Genomic DNA, 25,863 nt, shown 5'->3' with positions numbered 1-25,863 from the left:
GGATACATCCTGGAGTGGAAGGCATTTTAGGATATTTGTGTTTAATTATTTATCATGATTGTCAGCTTGTATTATAGTAAAAATAAATGAACTGCTTTGATATTACTGTCAATTGAATGTTTTATATTTTTATAATATTTTTGTATTAATGCGTCAGCCTTTGTTTTATTAAAATGGTCTTGTTAACTGAAAATCTATAGATTTTACTCAGCAGATGCATATGGATGCAGTATTGTTTTGAACACGTGCTGTCGTTTCTCCAATGTTCACAGGTTTTGAGCAAAACGCAACAGACACCGTCTTGCGTTTCTAGCCTTTTGAACGCCTTATGATGTATCTATTATTTTTTAGGATGGTGGTTTATCTCGTTGATTGCGCTGTCCGCAATGCAGGTGCTGTTTATGACCCTGCTCATCCCTAGCCATTCTCACGTGCATGTGTTGATGTGCACTGGCCAATCAGATGCTGCCATGAAAGTCCCACATTTTATTTAGCATGATTTTTGTTCTGTCTTCTTTATATGCTCAATATTCAGTTATAAGCGTTTTATTTAATAATTAAAACAAAAAGCAGTGACATCTATAATAATATCTGATATTCAGTTGCTGATAATCTGCGGCTGTTTTTTGTGCAGTGCATAATATGTCATCATGTAGCTTACGTCATGCAGGAGAATGAAGGCCTAGCGGGTGTGACTCAAGGGCTGGTCCTCTCCAAAGCACTGGATGTTTGTGTGTGTGTGTGTGAAGTGTCTATCAGGACTAGGATATAACAGTGTTTTAGAGTCTCCCCTAACGCTGCAGCTCATTGATTATTAATGCGAGAGGAGAGAGAATTTGGAGGTCAAGAAAAAGAGCTGTTAAGGGAGAGAGTGAGAGACAGTACGGGGAGAAAGAACAACAGAGTTAAGTACTAATGTCAGGGGGATTCTTTTGTCTCGTGTGGAGCGGGGCGGGGGGAGGCCTCACCCTCTGACTGAAGGGACCAACGTCAGTCAGATCAGAGCAAATGTCAGTATCAGCGCTCTAAAATGTCTACCAGCCCATAAATGACCCCTAAAGGAGGGGGCGAGGGAGCGAGTCGTGACATATGCTGTGGAATATCACTTGTAAAGTGCTTCCAGTGCCTGTGATTGAACGGTTAATTTACGGTAAGCAGTTAGATACGGGATACAGATGGTGATGGGGATTCTGATGCTTGCTTGATGCCTCATCAGTGAGTTATGATTTATTGTGTTATAACACTCAGAGAAAATGGTACAAAAAGCTGTTACTGGGACAGTACCCTTTAAAAAGGTTCTCTTTTGGTACCAAAGTACCTTTGAGGTACTACTATGCACTATTTAGGTGTGTGTCTTTTGAAAGGGTACCGCTCCAGTGACAGCTTTTGTAAAAAAAAATATCTGAGAGGATTCTATTAGGGTTATCTTTTGAAATATTGCGTGAATTTATAGACTGTAATGTTAATGACTTGAATAATGGTCAGAGGCTTTAAAGAAAGGGGTCAATGGGATCCAAAAACAATTGGAAAAAAAGTGCTCTCCCTACATTTTTGCAGAGCTCCAAAAACTTATACGTATGGGTACTATTTAGTGCAGTTTCCTGTTGAAATTAACGCTATTGGCAGTGAAACACCAAAAACTTTTATTTCAGGAGTCCGCACTCACAAATAAGAGTAAATGGTATGCGTATTTGGCGTGCTGTCCGATGAGAGGGCTCAGAGCTCGGTATTTGGCCCGAACCCAGAGTACTTCCCTCGTATTCCTGGCTGTGGTAGGAACAGGCCAAGAGTGAGGACTCGGGGTGGTGGAGGGATGCTGAAAAACTATCGAGGAATGTAGGTGAGTTGACTGTGTGTATATAGGCTTCCTCTCATGCTGATAGGATAGACGTGTTAATTGCTTAGCCTAGATCATTTGAACGAGCTCCTCCCGAACTTTATTAATGAAAACGCTTCTTTTATTGACACAAATTATGATTGCAGATTAGCGATTAAAGCTAGGGTTGGTAATCCTGTTCAGAAACATTTTTTTTTATACTGGGTGAAATGGTCCTTCCATTCTGATAGTAGTCAATACATTATGTGTTCAGAAAAAGGAATGAAAAAAATCTGACCTCTGTAGCAGCTGTAGGACAGTAAAAACTCTGACCAATCACTGCCATTCGGTGCGAATGTAAAGAACCAATTAGATGCCTTCATGTCACGTGCCCGAGCACCACTGCGTGCACAGCAGTGATGCGCGGGTCAATAAACAACCCGCACCCGACCGACGTTTTCAACTAACTCGCCCGCAACTCGGACCGCAAAAAAAAGAAAGAAAATATTGTACCCGACCCACGTTTTTTTAAAGTAGCTATAGTAAATGCTCATCGTAGCGTCATTGGGCCATAGACGGAGGAACTAGGGGTGTGCATTTTTCTGAATGCTGTATGATATAGCCTAGTGTTATGTAATAAAGGCTTGATTTATTCATTTATTTCGTTTCATTTTCTTAACAATTAAGATGCTGCATGTGTTTATCCAGTCTAATCGAAGTGTGCGTCTCTCCCCCGACTTTCCCAACAAAAATCCCCCCAGCCCCCTCTCAGCAAATACATAAAACTGACATTACTGAGCTATATGCGTTTAAAAGTAGCCTATTAAAATGGCACAATGGCATTGCTCAGTTCAACGTGTTGGGAAATCGGGCATTTTGTCCCGCGTCAGCTTTTATTCAAAAGTTAATAACGCGCTCAACATTCAGGTAAATAAGGATTTCCCACTGTCATCTGCAGACTGCTCGTGCGTCATCCTCGCGCAGTTATTCAGCCAATAAAGCGTAGGCCTATGTATTTCATTGAACATTGTCTAGTACTAGGCTATATAAATTACAAGGGTTTAATTGGCATCTTTATTTCAAACGACCCGACCAACCGCGACCCAAATATCATTAAAAATATTTTTGGATGACTCGTAACCGCGGGTAACTGCTCATTTTGGATCAACCCGCGCATCACTGGTAGGTACATGCAGCTGACTCCAAATGTGGATGCGCGTTCATGTTTGTGGGGGGGCGTAGCTTTGGACGGAGCACTGACAGGAGGGGGCGGAGCTTAGAAGAGGTGCCACTTTCAAATCTGGCTAACTCTCCAACATTACCTACCCTAGCTTTAATAGTAGGGGTGTAACAATATATCGTGTCACAATATATCCCAATACAAAAATGCAACAATAGGCTATGTATTGTGTAGTCAACCCAAAATGAAAATTACGTGAAAAGATTCAAGTTTTCAGAGTTTTATTGTCAGTACTACATTAAACTACTAGGCTATATAGCTATATAATGTTTGAATATAATTTATAATAATGCAATGGAGGAATATTTGTGAGTCCTTATAATGCCAAGTCTCGTTATGAACTTACCAATAAAAAGTGGCCTACATTATTTTAAATACATCTAGTCAGTGAACGAATGCAAGTATATTCGTCTAAAATAATTCTGTTTGTATTCATGAAAAATAAATCATGTATATTTTTATTCTGGTGTCACCATTGTTTTGTGCATTGGGTTAACAGCACCAAGTCCAAGCCTATTCATTTCCACACCCAATTAATACCAAATTTAGCATTTTAATCAACAGTAGCTACATTTTTCTGCTTAACCTTTTACCATATGTCTTGGAGTATCGCAATAATATCGTAACGTGTTCAGTATCGTGACATGACGGTATTGTTACACCCCTAATTAATAGCCTTATTTTCACGTGGTTCCTTGCACAGTACTATGTTATGACCTCAACACTTTTACAATACAGTGCAAGATTTGTAAACTAATACATTTGCAAACAAATACATTTTGTCACTTTGCTCCTTGCTCGGTAGCTCACTTGGTACAAAAAAAATACTGCGCTTGTATATAATCCTGGCTGTGAAAATAGGAGAAAAAAAAACAATCAACAGGCCGATCCACTGAGCACCAAAACACACTTGCAGCCAATCATCAGTAGGGGGCGGATACACTTAATATTGGAAAAGCTTTCCAGCGCTTGAGAGGCGTTAGAGAGCGAGAAGGCCTGAAAACAGACACAGGGGCTGCTTTGTTTCTGCGTAATATGTGAGTAGTAACATTGCTTTATACTAGAACCAAGATATGCTGTTGTTGAATCACAGGTGATTCATCCATATTAGGGCTGCACAATTAATCGCAATGAAACCGCACACGATATCTATATATAATCTATATATGCTCAAATTGTCTGATACACCAATTGTCCTGTTTCAGCGTGTTTGTTATTTTAGGGGCGGAGCAATGAAGGGAGGGGTCTGTTTGTTTGTTTGGGTGTCAATTTCAAAAATCAACATTGTTTCTCAGAAATCGCTTACTGCACCTTTAACATTTTAGCGACACTCGCTGACTGGACATTTCTCTTCCGAACTGCCGTGATACGTGCAACAACCGACGTAATAAAGTGTTGCCAGATTAATTTTTAAAACAAACAAATGGTAAGATGTAAAATGAATAAGAAATAAAGGTTTGAATATCGTGCAAAATTAGTTTCACCTTTTAAAGTTAAATTACTGAAATAAATGAACTTTTGCACGATATTCAGATTTTTTGAGTTTCACCTGTATCAGATTCTGACATTAATCAAAGTGAATTTGGGATGTTGATCACATGACTCTGTGTGCAGCTAGACAGATGTTCTTGCTTTAATTGAAGCTCAAGATGCTCTTTGGATCTTCTCATAACAGTCTGGAGAACAAGGTCATCAGGTTTACACAAACGTTTGGAGTTCATGCAACTCGAGTGCCTCTGTCATTCAAGCAAAACCAAATTTTAGTAGCTCATTATTATATGATGTTGTTATGATGTCATGGCGGGTGCTGGGAAGCTCTCTTATTTCAAGAAGTGCTCATGTCATGTCATTTACTAGGTGACACCATCACTTGCCGTTATATTAGTAGTATTACTCATACAAACTCCTTCACTTCACTTTTCATTATTCATAAAATATTCATCGTTTTTGCCTTCTCCACGGAGCCTCGTAGTCTCTCTCTTTCTGTCTTTAAGTAATGGAGGTCATCTGTCAAAGACCTTTGTTATGTAGCTGTCATCTTGAGCATTACTGTACCTTTTTTCATCTTTTTAAGCACAGCAGGTTTGACCGTAGCAAAGTCATTCTGACTGTGTGTAACGTCTGTATAGCGTTGTGCTGGGAAAAAAAAACAGATGCGCTATTAATGACACCCAACTGATGTTATAAGTGGATTGTGTAGGTGTTCACCTACAGTATAACATGGAAGAACTGATGTTAAAAAATGATTGTGTATAAATGAGCAATATGGAATTTTACAGTGATTTCTGAAGGATCATGTGACACTGAAGACTGGAGTAATGATGCTGAAAATTCTGCGTTGACATCACAGGAATAAATTACATTTGAAAATATATTTAAATAGAAAAAAGTAATATTAAGTAATACAATTTCAAATTGTAATATTATTTGCACATGCATTTTTGATCAAATAAATACAGACTTGGTGAGCATAAAATCATATACCGACCCCAAACTTTTGAACAGTAGTGTATATATTTAATTATATTTAATAAATGGACAACCACTGTTCAAAATGGATGCAAACAACAAAAAGCGGGCTTATGTCATTTAAAACATAATTAATGATTATTCATTATTAGGGCCCAAGCCCTGAAAGGGCGCAGAGCCCTATTGTTCTTCTAAGGGTTTTTTGTTATTCTTCTTTATAATAATTTTTTTTCAAGGTTTTTGCCACTTTTGGGGGCCTTAACGTGCTCAAAAACTCTTGAAACTTTGCACACTGGTCAGAACCCGCGGCCATTAGAGCCGGACTGAAGCTGGTACCCGGGCGTGGCAGGGGGGCTCGACAGCGCCCCCTGGAACGGGGTCCGAAAACTTGGTCCATAAATCAAACACGCTTGCATGAAATAATATGAAACTCGGTACACTTATAGATCTCATCGGTTCATATATCCTTCATGCTCTGACTTTTTACCCCAGCCCAACAGGAAGTCGGCTATTTGGCGTAGTTTAAAAAACACATGCAATGGAATTTAAAATACTCCTCCTAGACGATTCAAACAATCACCACGAAACTCGGTGTGCATGAACTCAAGACATTGAGGATGAAAAGTTGCGAGGGGATTTTTGATATCTCGAACGGTTTGGCCGTGGCGAGGAAACGAATTTATGGCGAATATTGGAAACAGGAAGTGTGTTATAACATCCTCATACATTAACTGATCTTGATGAAACTTCAGCAGTGTGTTCGCTGTAAGAGGCCGATCACATGGATGTGACTATTGTGAGTCAAAGTTATAGCGCCACCAACTGGCAGCAGGAAGTGTGTCACTTTCGAAATGCTTTGAAATCACCCTCTTATTTTTACCCGATTTGCTTCAAACTTCATCTGTATAATGTAAACACATGACAGATGTAGACCTGTGAAAGGATTATTGATATCTTTAATACTGTCGCCATGGCAACGCTTTAAACTTTTAGATTCTTTTTGGATGCATTTGAGGCTCTTAACATGCTTCAAATTGCATGAAACTCAACATGCATTTGACATTTATTGTGTAATAGACATGTGCGAAGTTTCAGAAACGGGCGTGGTAAGGGGCTCAGTAGCGCCACCTTTAGTCAAAAATGGGGTATTAGTTTTACCTACAGTAACCAAACTCAGTACGTATATTCTTCTCTTCGATCCGGACAACTTTCTAATTTACAGTCATTAGCTCCGACCAACAGGAAGTCAGATATTTTGGTTTGAATGTGTACTGTTTGGAGCATTTTCCCTCTGCCCCTCTGTGTGTGTGTGTGTGTGTGTGTGAGGAGGGGGGCTAGTTTAGTTTAACCATTTCTCTGTTGTGTGCAAAATCTCTGGCACTTTTGAGGGCCTTAACATGCTCGAAAACTCTTGAAATTTTGCACACAGGTCAGAACCCGCGGCCATTAGGGCCGGGCTGAAGCTGGTACCCGGGCGTGGCAGGGGGGCTCGACAGCGCCCCCTGGAATGGGATTCGAACACTTGTCCGTATATCAAACACGCTTGAATGAATTAATATGAAACTCGGTACACATATAGATTTAATCGGGCCGAACAACTTTCCCTGGGTCAAGTTTTACGCCAGCCCAACAAAGTCGGCTATTACGGGTTGATTGGAGAACGCTTGCTCTCGCATTTGAAACACTTCTCCTAGAGAATTCATCCGATGACCACGAAACTCGGTCAGCATGAAGTCAAGACATGGAAGATGATAAATTGCCAGGGGATTTTTGATATCTCGAACGGTTTGGCTGTGGCGAGGAAACAAATGTATGATTAAAAAAGGATGCATAAAGTGTGTTATAACTTAGTTATAGTTTTACCTACAGTAACCAAACTCGGTACGTATATTCTTCTCTTCGATCCGGACAACTTTCTAATTTACAGTCATTAGCTCCGACCAACAGGAAGTCAGATATGGTGGTTTGAATGTGTATTTTCTCTCTCTCTGTCTCTCTGCCATTCTGTCTGTGTGGGGAGGGGAGGGGAGGGGGGATATGTGTGTGTGTGTGTGTGTGTGTGTGTGTGTGTGTGTGTGTGTGTGTGTGTGTGTGTGTGTGTGTGTGTGTGTGTGTGTGTGTGTGTGTGTGTGTGTGTGATTTTGGTTGGGTGACAGTTAAAGGTTACAGTTTGACAAGAGTTTATAGTTTAATAAAAGCACAATGTTGTGTTTCATTGCGAGTGTACACAAATATAAGGAAACACTTTGCATTTTGAATGATGGTCTGTATGAACAAAATGACGGAGTATGTTTTTATGTCTCCATTGTTCGATCGAGCCTCACACACACACACACACACACACACACACACACACACACACACACACACACACACACACACACACACACACACACACACACACACACACACACACACACACAGCATTCCAGCATTGCAATCTTGACATCGCAGAATGTTCATTATAGCCTTAATAAAATATAATAATAAAATAGTCAACCTTACATATAAAAATTACACTGCTCTGTTTAAATAGTCATTTGTACAGTTTGTGCCGTTCATAATATTTTTTTTTAATTTTTCTATATTGGAACGTGAGTGTACAAAGTACAAAGCCTATAAAAAGAATAGTGTAGCATCCAAAAATGTTAATAATATATATATTATTATTATATATATAATAATATATATGTTAAAAATAGGGGGAAAAAAAGAATTTACATAATATATATATATTTTTATTTTTTTTTATATTTTTTTATATATATATATAGTTCCACTAAAGGCACCAGGGTGGCGGTGCCACCGGCTTGGGCCCGCAATCGCTGCTTGCAGCTTTAATTATTTATAATTATTCATAATTATTTATGTTTTATCACAAAACTTGGGTTGGACAAATGAAATTCCTCTTTTGTTTGACCGTGTCGAGTTTCTTTGAATTGCAAATCATTAAATTCCTGTAATTCTAATTCATCATCCTGCGGGGCGCTGCCACTCATTTCAGGTTCACACTCATTCCAGTCTCACTCTGAGTCAGTCACGTTTTTTTCTTTTTCTAAATTAGAATTTTGCCCAACCCTGCTTGTTGTTAGTGCATTGTTTCTGTAAATCTCCACGTTTTCATACTGTATGTGGTGATAGGAGAAATCGAGAGGGCACAGGAGGGAAGACAGCAAGTGAATGAATAAAAGAGTGGGACCGAGTCTACTGGAGTCTTCTCTGCGCCGCACCCACAGCCTTCCATTACTCATTCATGCTCATAGGCTTTTCATGAGTTCCACTGACTAGCAGTGTAACTCCAACATCGTCTTATCCTCTTTTAGCCATACCGTTAATCTTTACCCCCCCCCCCCCCCCCCCCCCCCCCGAAACCCACAGTGCTTTTGTTTTCCCTTTCAGCGACTCCAGTCTTCCTTTTGTTGTCTGTCTGATGAAGGGCTGTGGTTAGTCTGTCAGAGTGAGACTGTGTTTAAAGTCTTCTGATCAACCACACTACCAGTTTCGGCTGCTCCTTTTTCTCGTCTTCAACTTGATCTCATGAGAAAAACGTGACTATATGCTGTATACGTATAAATCACTGCAGCGCCCAGATGAAATGTCCACTCTGTGGTGCTAAAAGTGATTTTGATTGTCTCTTATAGAGACCGAATAGTGTTTCAATGTGAATGCATTTTGTCCTAACCCCATTCCTGACACAAAATCCTAGATTTAAATGTAATTTTTATCACTACTGCATTTGAAGTTGTTATTAATAGTCTTTCACTGTAATCTTGATTTGTGTTTTGGGAGAAAAAGTTGGAGCACTTCTATGCCACTAGTGCTCATTTCACTTCTATGCCACTAGTGCTCATTTCACTTGGAAACTGCAGCAGTTTGTTCCCGCAGTAATATTTTTCACGTTTTGAGTCACGTTTTTTCCAAGGGGGTAATCCAGCACCCGGAAAGCGTACCTTCCATGGGGGCCGCCATTGGCTATAGCAAGCCATCACCTGCTGTTAGCCTTCCATTGACTCCCATTCATTTTGGCAACACTTTGACATCGAATAACTTTACATCTGATTTAAAGACTCCATTTGTCCATTATTTATTTCAAAAGCAACACGACAATGTATAAAAGGCTCCATTACCTTGTATCGTACGTTATGGCCCCGTAGAAGCTGTTTTTGTAAAAATAGGCTAAAGATTGCGTCATAATCACGCGACTCTCTGTCGCACAGTCGAGAAATTACCGTATAGACGGGCGGAGAAGCTTGCAGGCTGTCGGGGGGACGTGGAGGCATAAAAGGGAGAAGCCCATAGAGAGTGATAAAGTTGATCCTGCTGCTAGCTCATGGACAGCTAATAATCACGCTCTCCGTTTCTGCGAGATTTGGAAGGGAATGATTCAGATTTCTGTCGGCACAGCTACTAGAAGACTGACAGCTGTCAGACAGGTTGCTCACGTCACATCTACGTCGTCAAGCTCAGTTTGAGCCTGCGCAGTACGCTCAGCCATCAGGAAGTGAGTGCTTCTAATTGACTTCACTTTTCTCTGTTGAAGTCTATGTGTCCATTTCTTTTACTGTCTATGGTTTTTTCCCATGAGAGCAGAATAGCAGTCAAATAGCAGAATGTGATTACCAATGCGGACCCTCAACATACCCGAGGCACTTTCTCCTATCTTTGTGTTTCTCCTCTGGATTTGTCAGTTTTATTCTTTTGCATTATCATGATAGAAAGAAGCGCACCCAAAGGGAAGAGTCTGCCGAAAATACAATGGAGATCTCTGTTAATAATTCATACCAAACACAGGGCTTTACGAGTACCCTTTTACTAAATCAAAGCCTTTCCCTTTCATGAATGGGACACTTTTTATCTTCTGGTAGAAGCAAGAAAAAAGTTAAACGTGTTAGATTAATAAATTAGCCCACAAGTGAGTTTAATCTACGAAGTACAAACTGGAATGTTATATTACGCTGGGCCAAAGTGTTTTTGGTAAAGGGTAATATCATGAGAAATGTAGGTTTATTTGATTTTTGTAATAAGAGACAAATGTTTAATGTACTGTAAATGTTTTGTTTATTGTGATTTTGATTACTCATTAATTAATCATTCTGTTCAGCTGGTCTTGATTTGTTCCCTTTGTTTACTCCTTGTATTTAAACCCTGTGTTTTATTCTGTTCCTTGTCTGGTATTGTTTATATTAAAGTGTAGTTGTCTTGTTCTTTTTTACTCCTTGATTATTAAAAAAGACTTTCTGCGTTCATCCTGAGACTTATACTACTCGTGACAGTAATCATATAACTTTTTAGAACGCAAAACTTTTACATATTTTTTTCATGTACCGAAGATATTTGATTTAAACTAAGAAACTCAACATTACAAAGTTACATTTCAGATATGACCAGTCACAGCAGCGAAATTATTTAAAATAATTAACACGTTTTCTATAGTTTTTCACTAAATGAGCATGAGGAAATTAGTCATTTTCATTTCATTTATATATATGCAATTTTTTTTATTACTCTTATGCCCATCAAGCATTGTATCGTATTTTTATTTGGTAAAAATAGAATCTAAAAACAGTAGGCCTAATATTGTGAAATATTACAATTTAAAATAATGTAACTTTAAAACATAATCATTTAGAAAAAATTTTAATTGGCTGAATTAATGCCTTATTATCTGTGTTGAAAGCAATTGTGCCATTTAATATTTTTGTTTTCAATGAATAGAAAGTTCAAAAGAGTAGCATTTATTTGAAATAGAAATATTTTGTGACATTATAAATGTCTATACTGTCACTTTTGTTGACGTACTGAATAAAAAGAAAATTGTTGTTCCAAAAAATATATATTTATATTTTAAAAATGCCATTACAGAGACATGATGACAGTCAAACTACGGTAACTGTACAAACCTTAGCACTGTTTTTACAACTCAAGTGTACATGACTCTATTAAAGCATTTTTGTCTTAACACTTCCATAGTCACGAGGCAAGAAAGGATCGCAAAACTAATCAAATAACAATAATGGCCAGATAAGAAGCACAACGTTGCTTAATTTGAATCACCAGCTAAATATTCACCCAGCCCTACTTACACTTTAAGTGGATCAGAGAACTTCAAGGGAAAACAAAATAAAATGATGAAATATGTATGATCCTCTTCTGGACGGGAGAGGATCCCTGAGCAGTTCAGGGTCTGTGGAAACCAGCATTCACCCCCTTAAATCAATACTATCCCTCGCTTCTCTGCCTCATCCGAAAGGCATTACGTAATGTCAAACCATTATGCTGTCATTAGCTAAATATAGCTCTTTGTCCTCTCAGACAGTGGAACGGTGATTCGGGGAAAGGTTTGTGATATCCGGAGTAAACTTAATTCGATTGCTTTATTGTATTTGTGTGTGACAGTCTCCTGAGCTCACTATGGATGTCACTCCATTGCATCAGACATGCATTTGTGTCTGAGTAAACCTCTCATCCGAGTGTAGCTTTAGCCAGCACTGTGGCATGTGCTGTTTTAAACAAGTACAGTCACACACACTTCACTGCTGGTGAATTGTAGGAAGAGTGACTGGGGTGTTATTTTGAACTATTTCAAAGTATTATAAAATAATCATTTAAATATAATTTATTTAATATAATTTTAATATTTAATATAATATATTTTATTTAATATCAGCCAGCTTTTGGCCATAATAACATGATAAATAATAAATTATCAGCAAATCAGTATAATTTATATAATTTTATATCAGTCTCATCACTGTAGGGTGGGCTTTGGAGAGAAGGATAGGCGTCTAATTGGCTTATCACTTTGTTATGCAAAAGGGTAATAACTGTCATAAGGCTGAATATTTGGTATATTGAGTATGATCAGTATTTTCTATTCTTGTGTTTACAGGTGTCCTGGGCTAGTGTGTGTGCCCGTGTGAGTGAGTTTATTTCTACATGTGAGTGTGACCGCGTATCATCATAATGGCCTCGGCGAGTGTGACCTTGGAGAATCAACTGCACAGTGCGCAGAAGAACCTGCTGTTCCTGCAACAAGACCATGCCAACACATTAAAAGGCCTTCACGCTGAGATCCGCCGCCTACAGCAGCACTGCACAGGTACACACACATGCCAATACACTTACAGCATACACACACACACACATCACTCAACTGTAAAACGTCTACAGTAAATAAAGCACTATAATCATTCAAATTAAGTGTCTCGTTTATTTAATGGCTCAAATTCTTATTATAATTACTTGTTTGCGTTAAATAGTTTTGCTGAGCAATAAAGATACATTAATTCCAATTTACAGTGCATTTATTCATATTTTATAAGGCCACTTTGTATTGTTTTTATTTTATTTTTGGACTTTTGCCACTTTTTATTCAGAGGACAACTGAGATTTGACAAAACAAGGACGAAGAGGGTAGGATGGGATTAGGATGTGACTCGAGCCGGATTTGAACTCACCCACACACTTGCCCTCGTGAAATGTTTCCCATGACAAGCAACTCTAGTATTAGTTTAATGATGTTGACATCTTGAGGTCACTTTGGTGGTGTCATTTTAAACATCTGCATCAAAAACAAACACACGTGTCTGGCACGTACTGCACGTACATCTTATACGGTCCTGTCACTAGGTCACCTCTCCACGCTAATAGAGTAAAACACGGCCACAGGGATTAATATTCAGGCCTGGGAGAATACAGTTAATCTCATTGAGGCTCGATCCTCATTTATGCTGCTTCACAATCCAATCAACTTGAAATCCTGGTCCTAATGTGTGTAATTCATTAATGCACAAAAAAAATGTATGAATAAATAAAAAAACACAAAATAATTTTGACACAAAATAACACAACAAATCAAAAGAAAGTCAACATGAAACCCTGGTCCTATTGTGTGCATAAACAACAACAAAAAACAGCAAAGTAAAGCAAAATAGGAAAAGAAAGTCAACGTGAAATCCTGTTTTTTTTGTGTGTGGTTCATTAATGCCCAAAACAAAACAACAAAATAGACCAAACAAACAAAACAAAAAACAGCTAAGCAAACCAACAAAGTAAAGCAAAAAAACAAACAAATCAAATCAAAGTCAACATGAAATCCTGGTCCTATTGTGTGTAATTCATTAATGCTCAAAAAAAACCAAAGCAAAATAATGCAAAACAAAGCAAATAAAATCAAAACAAAGCCAACATGAAATCCTGGTCCTTTTGTCTGCTGTTCATTAACGTGCTAAGCAAAACAGCACATTAAAGCATAGCAAATCAAAACAGTCAACATAAAATCCAGGTCAATATTCACTCAAAATTCAGACTACAGATGTGAAAGTTTCGTGTTGTTTGACTCCCACATGCTCTTTTATCCCTGGTTGACTCTGTCTCCTGTTGCTCTCACTCTCTTGATCTCCTGTTGCAGGTGATGTCTTGTGTCATGTGATCTTCAACTGCTGTCATTGACGGTAGTGTGATTCTCTGTGCTGCCAGCCTAACATTTGATCTCTCTCTCTCCCTCCTTCTCTCACACTCCTCCTTTTGTCGTCCTGTCCACTCCCTCTATCCTCTCTTTTGCTTCACAGAACTGACATATGAGCTGACAATGCGGAGCTCAGATCCAGGCGGTAAGATTTCTCACGCACACTTTGTGTGTCACATGTGGTCAGAACAAAATGCTTACGCAAGGCAAGGGGGCTGTGTGTGTGTGTCAGGTGTTGCTAGGATGCTGTTAAAGTGCCAAAAATTCACCCGTTAAAAGGAATCTCAGATAGCCTGGTAGATGGACATACAACCGGGAGAAGAAAGGCCGCTCATATTTAGCTTCTTGTTTGTCTGGCAGTCTCTTTATTTATCTTCCACTGTCTTACTCTCTTTGCAGAAGGTTGTAAATAAGACTTTTTTTGTTTTCCGCAAAGAAAGAGAACTGTGTCCCTCAACAGCGCGCATATACCACCACAGCCGTGCCTTGCAACCTGGCAACCAGCAAGCACACACATACACACACAGACATTTCCCTCTCTCTCCCTTTATATTTGACCCTGTATAATATATGTTAGCCTTTCAGTCACACCACAAACACTCAATTTAGGCTTCTGAATGCTCAACGCAGTTCCCACAGACATGACAAAACATTTCCAATGTCTTCTGTACATGATAATGACTGACTGTACATTATTATGTTTATTACACACCAACTTAACAAATACATACATGAAGTATTGATATTGATTAAGAAAAATAGCAAAATAGTTCGAAAAAAAAGTCCATTATAAAAGAAACAAAGCAACAGCGAAAACGCTCCAATTGACCAATCAGAATCAAGTATTCCAGAGAGCTTTGTAATAATGCTGTATAATGAATTTGTTTCACATTTGTTTGGCGTCTGTATGGTTGTTTGTGTTCTCGCATGTGGCGGATGCGAGTCAGTTTTGAGTCCAGCACAGGAAATGAGATTATGAATGACTGCGCTAATGCAAAAGGCTAATGCATCATCTGCAACCTGCTGACTAGATCCCTACGCTCATGTTCCTAACAATAGACATGAGATTCAAGACCAACAGCACTGCCATACATCATAACACTTGTTTTTCACGTGCAAAGACATTCACAAATGAGTGAGGAATGGCACTAGAGGGTTTGTAAATGAGAATCACATATTCGTCTCACTTTAAAGATCAAGTATCACCCTTAATCCAGCCATCAGATAATAATTGAGATTATTTCTGTTATAACTTAAACCCAGCTCTTGACTGAAGGTTCGGCAGAAGGTTCATTCTCATTACACTACATGTCCGTCACAGATAACTATGGTAATCTCTCAAACTGAAGCTATCGCTTTGACCTCAGATGACTGTGCTGGAGTGTGTTTCGTGGTGGATAATTTACGGTTGTCCAACTGGGTTTGTGTGTGAATTTGAAGGTGACCTCATTAACTTGTGTGGCTATTGCTAAGTGGTAATGAAGCGGTCAGGGAAAGTGAGAGGAAGAGAGCGAAAAATGAGCTAAAAAAAAAAATGAGCAAAATTTGCATAATGGTTGGTCATTATGCAAATGATCTGCGTCTGTGTTCTTTAATTTGCGCGTCGTCAGTATTTCCACCACTCCCATCAGCGCTTTTTTGGAACTGTGCTTTCTCTTTTTAATAAATCTGATTTTTAGTTACATTTGATAAATCTTTTGTTAAATTTCCTGATTCTATAATTATTTTTATTTTATTATATTTTATTATTTTATATTATTTTATTATTTTATTAGATTTGTTTTTTTGTTTTATTTTGCAGTTACAAATGCTTAGTAGTTGTAATGCAAATAAAGCACACTAAATTTAAATAGAGAGAAAGCAGGAGAGTAGATGAGAGAGAAATCCTCCCCTGCGTGCAATTGTTTAGACTGTTGCAATGCTGAAGGTCAGTAAAGCAGGACACTGCTATTCCCTCAACCTTCACATCCATTAGCAGTGTAAGGGGAGATAGGATCTGTGTCTGTGTCTGCCTTGCACTCCCCCTCGCCTCTCTCTGAGCTGCCCCATCTCAGACCCACCCTAAATATGTCTTTAACATGACATTTATAAGACTTAACCAATGTATTTTTCACTGATTCCAAATGGATAAAATGCTGTAAAAATGATGCTTTAGAATCCTTCGTGCAATTTCAGTGTCCATCCAGATAAATTTATGGAGAAATCGATAAAATCTGTGCTGAGCTAAGCTTATGAGCTGTTCCCATAATACAACAAATGCTGTTTGTCAAAAGCTTAACATCAGATCTTAAGGGAGCGCTGGGAGAGAGTTCCTGTTCCTGGTTTGATGTTTCATAGCCATTAGTTTCTCAGAGCTAATTGGTTTATTGATATCTGATTCACAGTTCACTGCTGCCCTCTATAGGCTAAAGTAGAATGGTGTTTTTCCCCCCCCCCCCCAGTTTGCAGAAATATCTTTATTTGAACATATTATTTCAGACTTTGTTTTTAACACAATAGCTTTATTCCAAAACATAGTGAACTGCTTCTCTGCCTAGCTATCTAAAGGCAGCTGCCTTCTATGATCATCACAGAACCTCACAAGCGATCGATTTAAAAGCACTCCATACAGCTAATAACTCATGCGTCACACAAATAGCACTGGAGACTAGAGACTCGGCTATCGATTTGAAATGGAGTTTGACGTTATCATTTTACTAAGCTAACAAGGCTATACTTTAATAAGCATAATACACAGCACACACACATTTGATTAAATAGTCTTTTTTTTAAAAATATACTGAAATTGTCAATACTTTTCAGTAGTTAATGAAACTTTAGTAAGCTTTTAGTAAGCTTTCCACACATTCTTCACCGTTTTGGATTTATTTTTCACTGAGGTTATTTTGCAGTGCTTTCTGGGATTGCCTTCAGTGAAGGATATACTGTATGTAATACTGTTAAAATTGGGTATTTTAGGAGATGCATAGTCAGCTCATTGGGTTTTGGAATAGAGCAGGGCTCTTCAACCCCAGTCCCAGAGAGCCAGCGTCCTGCAGGCATTAGTACATATCCCAATTTAACTCACCAGCCTGTAATTTTCAGGTAATTCTGAACACCTTGAGCTTGTTTGCTTGTGTTTGCGGCGGGTTAGCGCTAAACTTAGCAGGACACTGGCCATCCAGGACTGGAGTTGAAGAACCTTGGATCAAAGTATATTATATATATGTGTATAGCATCCCTTTAAATGTTTGCATGTATCGTCTTTCTCTCACTCAGATGATGGCGAGGCTCGCTGCAGAGAGCTCCACCAGCGCTGTGAGGAGCTGGAGGCTCAGCTGAAGGCTAAAGAGCAGGAGAACACGGAGCTCCTGCGGGATCTGGAGCAGAAGAACGCCATGATCTCGGTGTTGGAGAACACCATCCGTGAGCGAGAGAAGAAGTACCTGGACGAGCTGAAGTTGAAGAGCCATAAGTTGGCTGTGCTGTCCGGAGAGCTGGAACAGAGAGCCAGCACCATCGCTTACCTCACCTCCCAGCTCCACGCCACCAAAAAACGCCTTCTCGCCGGCGGGACGGCAGGTATAAGCCCCTCTGTCAGTCCCGTCAGCTCTTTCAAACCCAGCCCTCCTCCCGCTCCAGTGCCCGTGCCGTCGGGAAACGACAAGGACATCCGGCAACCCGAGACTCCCCGCAGGCGCATGCGCAAAAGCCTTTCGCAGCCGCTGCACTCTGAATACACAGAGCTGTACCGGTTGGGCGCCACAGACGGCCGTAGGGTGGTACTGAGAGATTCGGTAGATGCCATGCCAGATCCTACACCATTCCTGCAAGCCAGAGAGCCAGCGGCCCCTGCGGAGTCTCAACCGGTCCTGCGGGAACGCCCCTCTGTGATCCCGCCCATCGCTTCTTCAGCCACACCCCCTGCGCCTTCAAGCCCCGCCCACATGCCTGTGCCTCCGAGCCCTAGGAATAGTCCAGCGCGGGACGGACCCCGTGCCAACGCGCATATAGGAGTGGCCCATCGGATCCACCGCTCACCCTCATCCGGTGGAGGAGCCGCTCGGAAACAGGCGGAGGTGGAGACCCTCGCCGTGGACCAGGTCAATGGAGAACAGGTGGTTCGCAAACGCTCAGGTGCAGACAGAACTGTTTAAGACTGACAACTGCGCATATTTACACATCCTAAAACATAGTATATCAACATAGATGTATTAAGACCAATGCAGTATATGCGGAGCTCCTTATGACTGTGAAAACACACACACACACACACACACACACATACAGATGCTCAAATCATCAACATATCACTTGTCAATAAACGTATCAAACACAAACACACCCCTTAATACACAACGGATAGATCTAGACTACTAACAAACACAGTCACACAGCACAAACTTGGGAAATGCTGAACAATACACACTGGCGAGGTTTAGGCAAAGACTGTTTTTCCGGGAATGTGAGAGAATTTGAACGATTGAGAGACTACGGATGGCAGCAAGAGCTTCTGTATGTCCTGCTGCTTTTATGCAACACTGTATAAACGCAAAGACTTTCGTTCATGGTCATTAGAATAACGTCTTTGTCTCACGTCGGTTGAGAAGGAGAACTGTGAGCATGCCAAATGATTGTTTTCCTGTTTTCCTTTCCCATTGGACTTTTTTAGCCTCTTTTTTTGCGCGTTCTGTTCTTGTCATCAATGTCCCGTTTCGCTTTGCTCAAGGTGCAAACACACATACACACACACACACGCACGCACACACACACACACACACACACGCACACACGCACACACGCACACACTCATATATTGCCAAATGTCGTCATTGCCTGCTGATTTGATGTTCTAATGCATATTCATATCTACTCATATTTATTCATAAGCACTGCAGTAGTACTGGAATCTCCACTCTCCTTCAGCTCTCCTTCCCCTCTCACTCACATATCTACTGGCTAATGTGAACAATCCTGCTCCTTATTAAACTCCTTCTGAAATCACCGTCTCAAAGAGGTCACTTCTATTCATAATCTCATCGCTGCACTTACTTTTATTAATAATACTCTACGCATAAAAATAATTAAAGGTGTTGTGTAGGGTGAAATAAAAGCATTTTCTTCAAGTGTAAGAAAATGCTGTTTATTCGGGTTATTTTGCACATGATATGTTTTTGGGATCATGCATTATTAATAGAATAGTTCACCCAAAATTGAAGATTGTTAAATTTTTTTACTCAGCCTTATGTAATTCAAAGGATCAAAATTAGAATATTTAAAGTGTAATGATTTTTTATTTATTTATAACTATTTATTATTATTTATATGCAGTTTTAAAGAATGAAGACTTTTTTAGGCTTGAAAGCTCCGCTCCTCGTTCATTGTAATCACATTAGTTCATTCTTTATTTTTGTAAAAAAAAAAAAAAGTTATCCACTGAAGAAAGAAAGTCATAAAGGTTTGAAATGACGATGAATAAATAATGACAGAATTTTTGGGGGTGAACTATCCTTTTAAAACTTGACGTTTGCCTTATCCTCACACTTCCTCTCAGGTCTCATTATTGTTATTTGAAGAAAACAGCATGTGCTTCAGATCCTATGACTCTCAATTTGCACAAGTTTATTCTGATCTATTTCACGTTTCAGATATGGTTTTTAAGTTTGCAGATAGAGAGAGGAAGCTGGTCGAGCGCTAATACACACCTAATGTAACCGCTCCATTCATACTGTATATGTTTCACATGTTAAGTGTAATCACGTCTGTGTATATTACTCTATGATGTACATTTAAAATTCTTGACTGAGAATCAGAAACGAAAAGTATTGATATGGCCAGAGCGAAGAACAAATGGATTTTAATATATGATTTACTTGAATCAAGCCACATTTACCCATATTTCCTGCTGAAAAATCCAGGTACTGTATGTTTTGCTTGCTGGGAAAAGAGGTAGGGATACTTAATGTATCATCAAATAATGAGAATTAAGTTTCATACTTGCATGTCTCGCCCATTTGAATAGAAGTGTCCTTATGCAATTTGTTGAGGCTCCGGTTGATCTTTGCTGATGTTGTCTTGATGTGAGAGAACCAGTTGGAGTCAGAGGATCTTTGGTGAGTGGAAAAACAAGACCGCAGCCTGGCACAAACCTAGGGGTTCTTAGAAGACATCGTCTTCACGTCAGAAGTTCTCAGAACCCTGTGACCGATGATCTTTTGGAGTGTGAAGACGTCACTCCTCCAGGAGGTCAGTGAGCCAAGGGTAACGTGCTTTCAGAGGAAAAGTTGATCCTTTATCTTTGAGCATGGTGGTTTGCATATGTAATTTGTTTGGGTGTTGATGGAGAAACTTAAAGATTCTTAGTATACTAATCTGCACAGGTATCGACTTGTAAATGATCATTCAAGAAATTAAAATAGAAACTTTAGATACCTCACATGGTATATACAGTATGTGATATCGATTAAATATTAAGGCTAAGACATTTAATTCAACGAGTTTAGATTAAGCACTATAAAGGAACATATGCTAGGAAATGTGGATACATGATTGTGCATATCTCAAGTGCTTATAATAGAGGGTATAGGATTAGAATGGATGGTACATTTGTCTATTTCAAAGTGAATTTATAATGAAATTCTACAATCCTTTGAGTTGTAAACCAGTCTTATCAGAACTCTACCTCATGGTTTGCTTATTGGTGAGGGGTATTGTGGATTATTTGTTAGATATAACAAATCATTGTGTGTCTGATCGGCCTCAGCCGCTATACCAGCATGGGAAGTGGGATTGTTGGTGGAACAGCTCAGTTTAGCATCCAACACTTTACCAGCTCTAACAGCATAAGCCTGGACCAACATGGATTTTCCTGCGTATCACTCACACGGAATACAAAAAGTCAAGTGTTGTAGGAAGTATATTTCATTTATTTTAGCAGTACAAAAATAAACATACATACTGATAAACAGATCTAAGAGGGTGTACACGCGAAAGCAATGAGATCTTATTGGTTTAAGCCAATCAGCCGGTTGGTACAGAGCTCGGGGGAAGTGAGGTAGAACTCGCCAGAGCCCCTTTAACAAGATTTGCTCTCGACTCGACACACTTCGTCAAGCTTATTATTGTTAATGTGATTTTACCATAAGCCTTGTTTTATTTTGAATGTTCGCTGACGTAAACGGCAGGAACGAGCAGATTAAAACATTGAGAAGGTTGAAAAGGCTCAGTAGAGAACTACAATCAATAAACAATATACAGGATATGTATATATCATATAATCCATGATGCTCTGAAAAACTCTTTAAATGATAAACTACCTGCTCTTTATCATATATTTTAAATGGTACAAAATTCCATTATTCAAGGAAACTAAACTAAATTGTTCATTAAAAAAAATAAACATCAATCTGATGTTTAAAAAATGTACAAACTTCTGACTTCAGGCTTGTGCTCATCATAACCCGCTTCCGAGCCAAAACACAGGAAATATTGTAAATGGACGTGGTCTATTTCTCGGGCAGAAATCCTTGATATGCTGTTTGATTGCATTTAGTCCGTGTTTTAACACTGCATGTCACACATTTTTATTTAGTTAGACTTTTTTTATTGACAGATGCAAGAAGGTGCCCAAGAATGAACTGTGCCAATTTCTGAGAGTACCCTTTATGACAGAAGGTACCCAAGTAAGAATGGCATCACGAGTCCCAAGACTGTCACGCAGCTATAAAGGGGTCCGGCACTGGCAGCACCCGTGTAGTAATCCACATCTGTCTCGTTATAATTTCCTGAATGCCCAGCACCATGCCCGTGTCCATGCCCGTGCCCAGCGCCATAGCCTCCGTATCCTCCATAGCCTCCATACCCTCCGTGCCCGTACCCGTATCCGGGTCGGGCCATTGAGCTCAAGCCGTGGCCGACCAGCATTCCCCCCAGAGCTCCAGCAGCAGCCGCTCCTGCTACCTTCCCAGTGCTGTGTCCCGAGGAGCCTCCGGTGTGGACCGGTGGGGCACGGTAATGCCCTCCTCCGCCGCCTCCTCCCCAGCCCGCACGACCCGAGCTGCTGCCGCCCCATCCTCCACCTCGACCCCCGCCGCGGCCGAAGCCCCCGCCCCGACGCGACTGCACCGCCGGGAGCATCACAGTCAGGAGTAACAGGCAGTTCATCAAAGAGAAGATCTTACATTGGGAAGACATCCCGGGGGACGCTGCGAAAACAGAAGGTCAGAGGTTGACTACATCCACGCGCACTGTGTAGACTGGTTCCAATGGGATCATCTGAAGGGTGTGTGCATGCACGCACTCTTTGAAAGAGTTAAACATAATCCGGAAAACCAATAAGTCTTTTGATGCGTCGGTCACAATGAGATTTGTCCCTCAGTGATTAGTGGACACAGAGGACACAGACAGTGTCATGAGAGGGATGTAGACAAAGCCAATAATGCCACGAAGAGAAATGAGTCTTATTTACTGAAATGTGTAGAGGCCCTTAACGGCACAAAAAACAACAACAGTATTTTGTCTTGTATTTCAGTAAAAGAAATCCTTAAAACGAGACAAATGTACAAACCACAAACTTTTTTCAGATATAACTTTTTTTAATATGTATATTAAATTTAATTTTATTAAGGTATTTTAGTACCCTATTGGCAAGTCTTTTAAAATAATTTTCAAGGATGTAATAATGAATATTAATTATTATAGTTATTAATGATTAAGGAAAAATGATGTCATTAATCACTATTGTAATACTGATTAATAACATTATTTTTTGTTGTAAATCAGGTTCTGCATTGACGCATTTATTGCTTGACTTGAACTTGAGAAGCTCGTGATCTTCCACCACGATGCACGATAAAATATCTCTATGAATGTTATGATCTTGAGTCAGACAGTGAAATGAGAAGCACATGATCTTTTCAGAAACTGGGCCGCCAGTCTGGCAGCTTTAAGAAAGCTAATCTGTTTTCGTTCAGTGTTTGGTTATCTCTAGAATATTCTCGTCCCCTGCACACGTGCAAGACTGTGGACTTTTACAATCGAATGATTTAAAAAAATGTATACGGTCACAAGGAGGACCCTAATGTAAACCACTGGAATTTGCATCAAAAGCAAATGTTTTCATTCTATTATCTTCATTGACGTGATATACAAGCATTTGATTAGAAATAAGAACAGAAATAAACAAGAATACAGCATTCTGAACTAGAATATCTCATTTTCAAGTGTGAGTGTACTTCTCTTTAGAAATAACAATACAAATAATTATGCATAGATATTCTTATAAAATAGAGTAGTTTAGTTCCTCCAAAGGAGAATGCACTGACTTACGTTTAATACGTGTCTGGAGGAAATGTATTTTGGAAGGTTCAGGATGGCTGTCCAAGTGTCGTCCTCCTCTCCAGTCTGCTGTGCTTCAATAAATGAGAGTATGAGACGGAACTCACACATTTACACGTACACAGTGGCATTAACTGACTGCTGCTCATTCTCTGATTGGCTGAGCGAATGAACCTACGTCGGTCCGTCTCACCGGCATAGGATCAGACCACTGGTCTAATCCATCAACAGGATTAAGAAAGTCTATGGATTTGACATACGTGTTTAGGCCCAGGGGTCATAGTGTGGGGTCGTTGTGTCTCTCCATGAGCTCAGAGATGGTTAGGTAACACATTAGAGGACCTATCATGTGGAAGACTGAGGGTTCTTACATTTACACTGTTGTTGGTAGTGTGTGCTACAAAAATATTGGTCATTTTAAGGCCTCATCTGGGCTAACCATGACACATATGTCTCAGTTCCGGCTGCAGAAAAGGTCACACATCAAGCCGGTTTTAGTGTGACTCTCAGGTTGAGTCATTCTCGTCATTCCATGCGGTATGTGGGCCAGAAGAATGTGGGCCACAACTTGGACAGATGTCATTTGCTATCTGGGTACTGTGGGTAGCATTTTAACTTGCGGTCTTTTGGACTCTCGTAAAGTGTCATAATATCAAGATGTAGCCTATATTTACTCTACTATGGAAGCCTGTTTCCACCACATAATAAAAAGATAATTGCGACTTTTTATCTCCCAATTCTGACTTTTTCCCCCTCAAAATTATGAGATAAAAACTCGCATTTAACTCTCAATTGCGATTTTCTTTTTTTATATATACAATTATGAAATAAAAATTCGCGATTACCCTTTTTGTTTTGTAATTAAGTGCCGGAAAGCTTCCATATTAGGCTAGCCTATGCATCAGGCTATATAATGCATAATACATGACATGTGTATCTTACCAGATTTGTAACGCATATTAAGTGTAGGGCACACTGGATGTAGCGATTGTATTGGAAGGGTTGGTGTAAACCCGAAATAATCTGATCAACAAATTAAGAATGTAAACTATTTTCTCAGTCGGATTCGAAAAGTCCTTACCAACATATATTTATACTGCCATGATAATATTAGGAACTGGATATTTACTGATCAAGTTCTTCTGATTTAAATGTAAGCTTTCTTTTTTTATATAAAAATTGACAATTAGCGACTCGGCACTACGTTGAATTTAGATTTAGTTTGGATTGGCACATGTAAACAAATATATGAATCGGAGTGTGTAGGTTTCATATAGGGGAGAGTGGGGTGAGTTGTGCCAGTTTTTACTCAAAGTGACTTTAAAGTGAGGCCATGACAGTAATGCCTTCAACTTAAGGATGTACATATATTTCAGGATGTGGTGCATCCCTGAGAACAATAACTTTGGATCTGAAATACATTGTTTCAGAAATATAGCTTTTGGGAAAAAAGTGGTCTCGTGGCACAACTTGCCCCTGGTACGGGGTAAGTTGTGCCTTTGGGGGAATACGTTGGGGGTAAATTGTGCCAGTGATTTCTGAAGTAAAACAGAACATTTTAATGTTATGAACTGTAATGCTATATAAAAGCAAGACAAATTTAATACAAAATTACCAATTTAAGGTTTATTTAGATATTGTCACCCTATTAAACTGTTAGAATACCATAGCATGCGTTTTTCCAATATGGTCAATTTTGTATTGAACATAACTCTGGATCACAGTGTCACAGAGACAAGAGGGCGGGCTCATTTTACTCAGACGACCAATCAGTCTCTCAGGATCATTGTGAAGCTATCAAGCCACGCCCTAGCAACCATTTAGAGCACCATAGCAACACAATTTATGATATTTGTGAATCATTTCAGGCAAAAAGGCTTTGGCAATAGATGTATTTTGACATAGAATGCTGTCTGTCAATTATGTAACATATAAGAATAAAGTGACTAGGCTAATTTCTAAACATCCTGTGATTTAGGCCACTTAAAAACTTAATAAAACTTCTCTTTAATAACATAGTGCAAACTCAAAACTGAAATCAGTGTTAGCTAAATTAAACAAATGGCCTAAGTCAAACACTGATGAGGCATGCCCATCTCCTCACTTCTCCAGATTATCCCCTGTGAGTATGGAGGCACAGGTGGTCTGGATCTGGCACAACTTAACCCAGGCCCTTTGGCACAAATCACCCCAGACCCACAAGTTTGAAAAACTAGCATGATCCAGCAGTTAAGAGCTAACTTTATGCTAACTGTATAGACTCATTGTATAGCATGCTAAAGCACTAAAACATATGTGAAATGTTTTCAAACGTGTCTATACTTGTTCAGACACTACAATCAAAAAACCTTAATCATAGAAATTTTACTTTGAAAGGAAAACAAGTTTTTTAAGCTAAAATGTGTTTACACTCATGCCATGTGTCTCTCTTCTTTGGAGGATGAGTAAAATTGATTGCTTTTCAAAATTATGTGGTCACATGACCAATTTCTCCTATGGTTTTCCAGAAACAAGGGGTGGAACTACTTCCCCCCTGGCACAACTCACCCCACTCTC

General features: G+C 39.5%; 2 protein-coding genes across 6 annotated transcripts in view; one reads left to right on the top strand and one right to left on the bottom strand.

The window, feature by feature from the left end:
- ccdc92 (coiled-coil domain containing 92) overlaps nucleotides 1-19,032 on the top strand; it is a 92,824-nt gene extending 73,792 nt beyond the window's left edge. For 3 of the 5 annotated variants that reach the window (XM_079637560.1, XM_079637561.1, XM_079637557.1), the window contains exons 2-4: nucleotides 12,415-12,624; nucleotides 14,096-14,137; nucleotides 17,251-19,032. In XM_079637560.1, the coding sequence (XP_079493686.1) occupies nucleotides 12,489-12,624; nucleotides 14,096-14,137; nucleotides 17,251-18,128 (1,056 nt within the window). In that variant the 5' untranslated portion in view covers nucleotides 12,415-12,488 and the 3' untranslated portion in view covers nucleotides 18,129-19,032. Of the gene's footprint in view, nucleotides 1-769; nucleotides 1,151-1,176; nucleotides 1,841-12,414; nucleotides 12,625-14,095; nucleotides 14,138-17,250 lie in introns of those variants that run through there. The other 2 variants (XM_079637559.1, XM_079637558.1) reach the window with 2 other exon arrangements.
- A 1,852-nt stretch (nucleotides 19,033-20,884) lies between these two features.
- On the bottom strand, nucleotides 20,885-23,435 carry prnpa (prion protein a (Kanno blood group)). Its single transcript, XM_079637958.1, has 2 exons — nucleotides 23,299-23,435; nucleotides 20,885-22,175 (listed from the first exon to the last, which is right to left on the bottom strand). The coding sequence occupies exon 2, from the start codon at nucleotides 22,162-22,164 to the stop codon at nucleotides 21,634-21,636; it is 531 nt and encodes a 176-aa protein (XP_079494084.1). The 5' UTR covers nucleotides 22,165-22,175; nucleotides 23,299-23,435; the 3' UTR covers nucleotides 20,885-21,633.
- Nucleotides 23,436-25,863: the final 2,428 nt, after the last annotated feature.

Source organism: Phoxinus phoxinus (assembly GCF_949152265.1).
Source record: "Phoxinus phoxinus genome assembly, chromosome: 15".
Classification (NCBI taxonomy): domain Eukaryota; kingdom Metazoa; phylum Chordata; class Actinopteri; order Cypriniformes; family Leuciscidae; genus Phoxinus; species Phoxinus phoxinus.
This window is presented reverse-complemented; position numbering and strand designations above follow the sequence as displayed.

Excerpts from the sequence above, each read along its gene's own strand:
- prnpa (XM_079637958.1), bottom strand. The coding sequence starts at position 22,164 with ATGTCTTCCCAATGTAAGATCTTCTCTTTGATGAACTGCCTGTTACTC.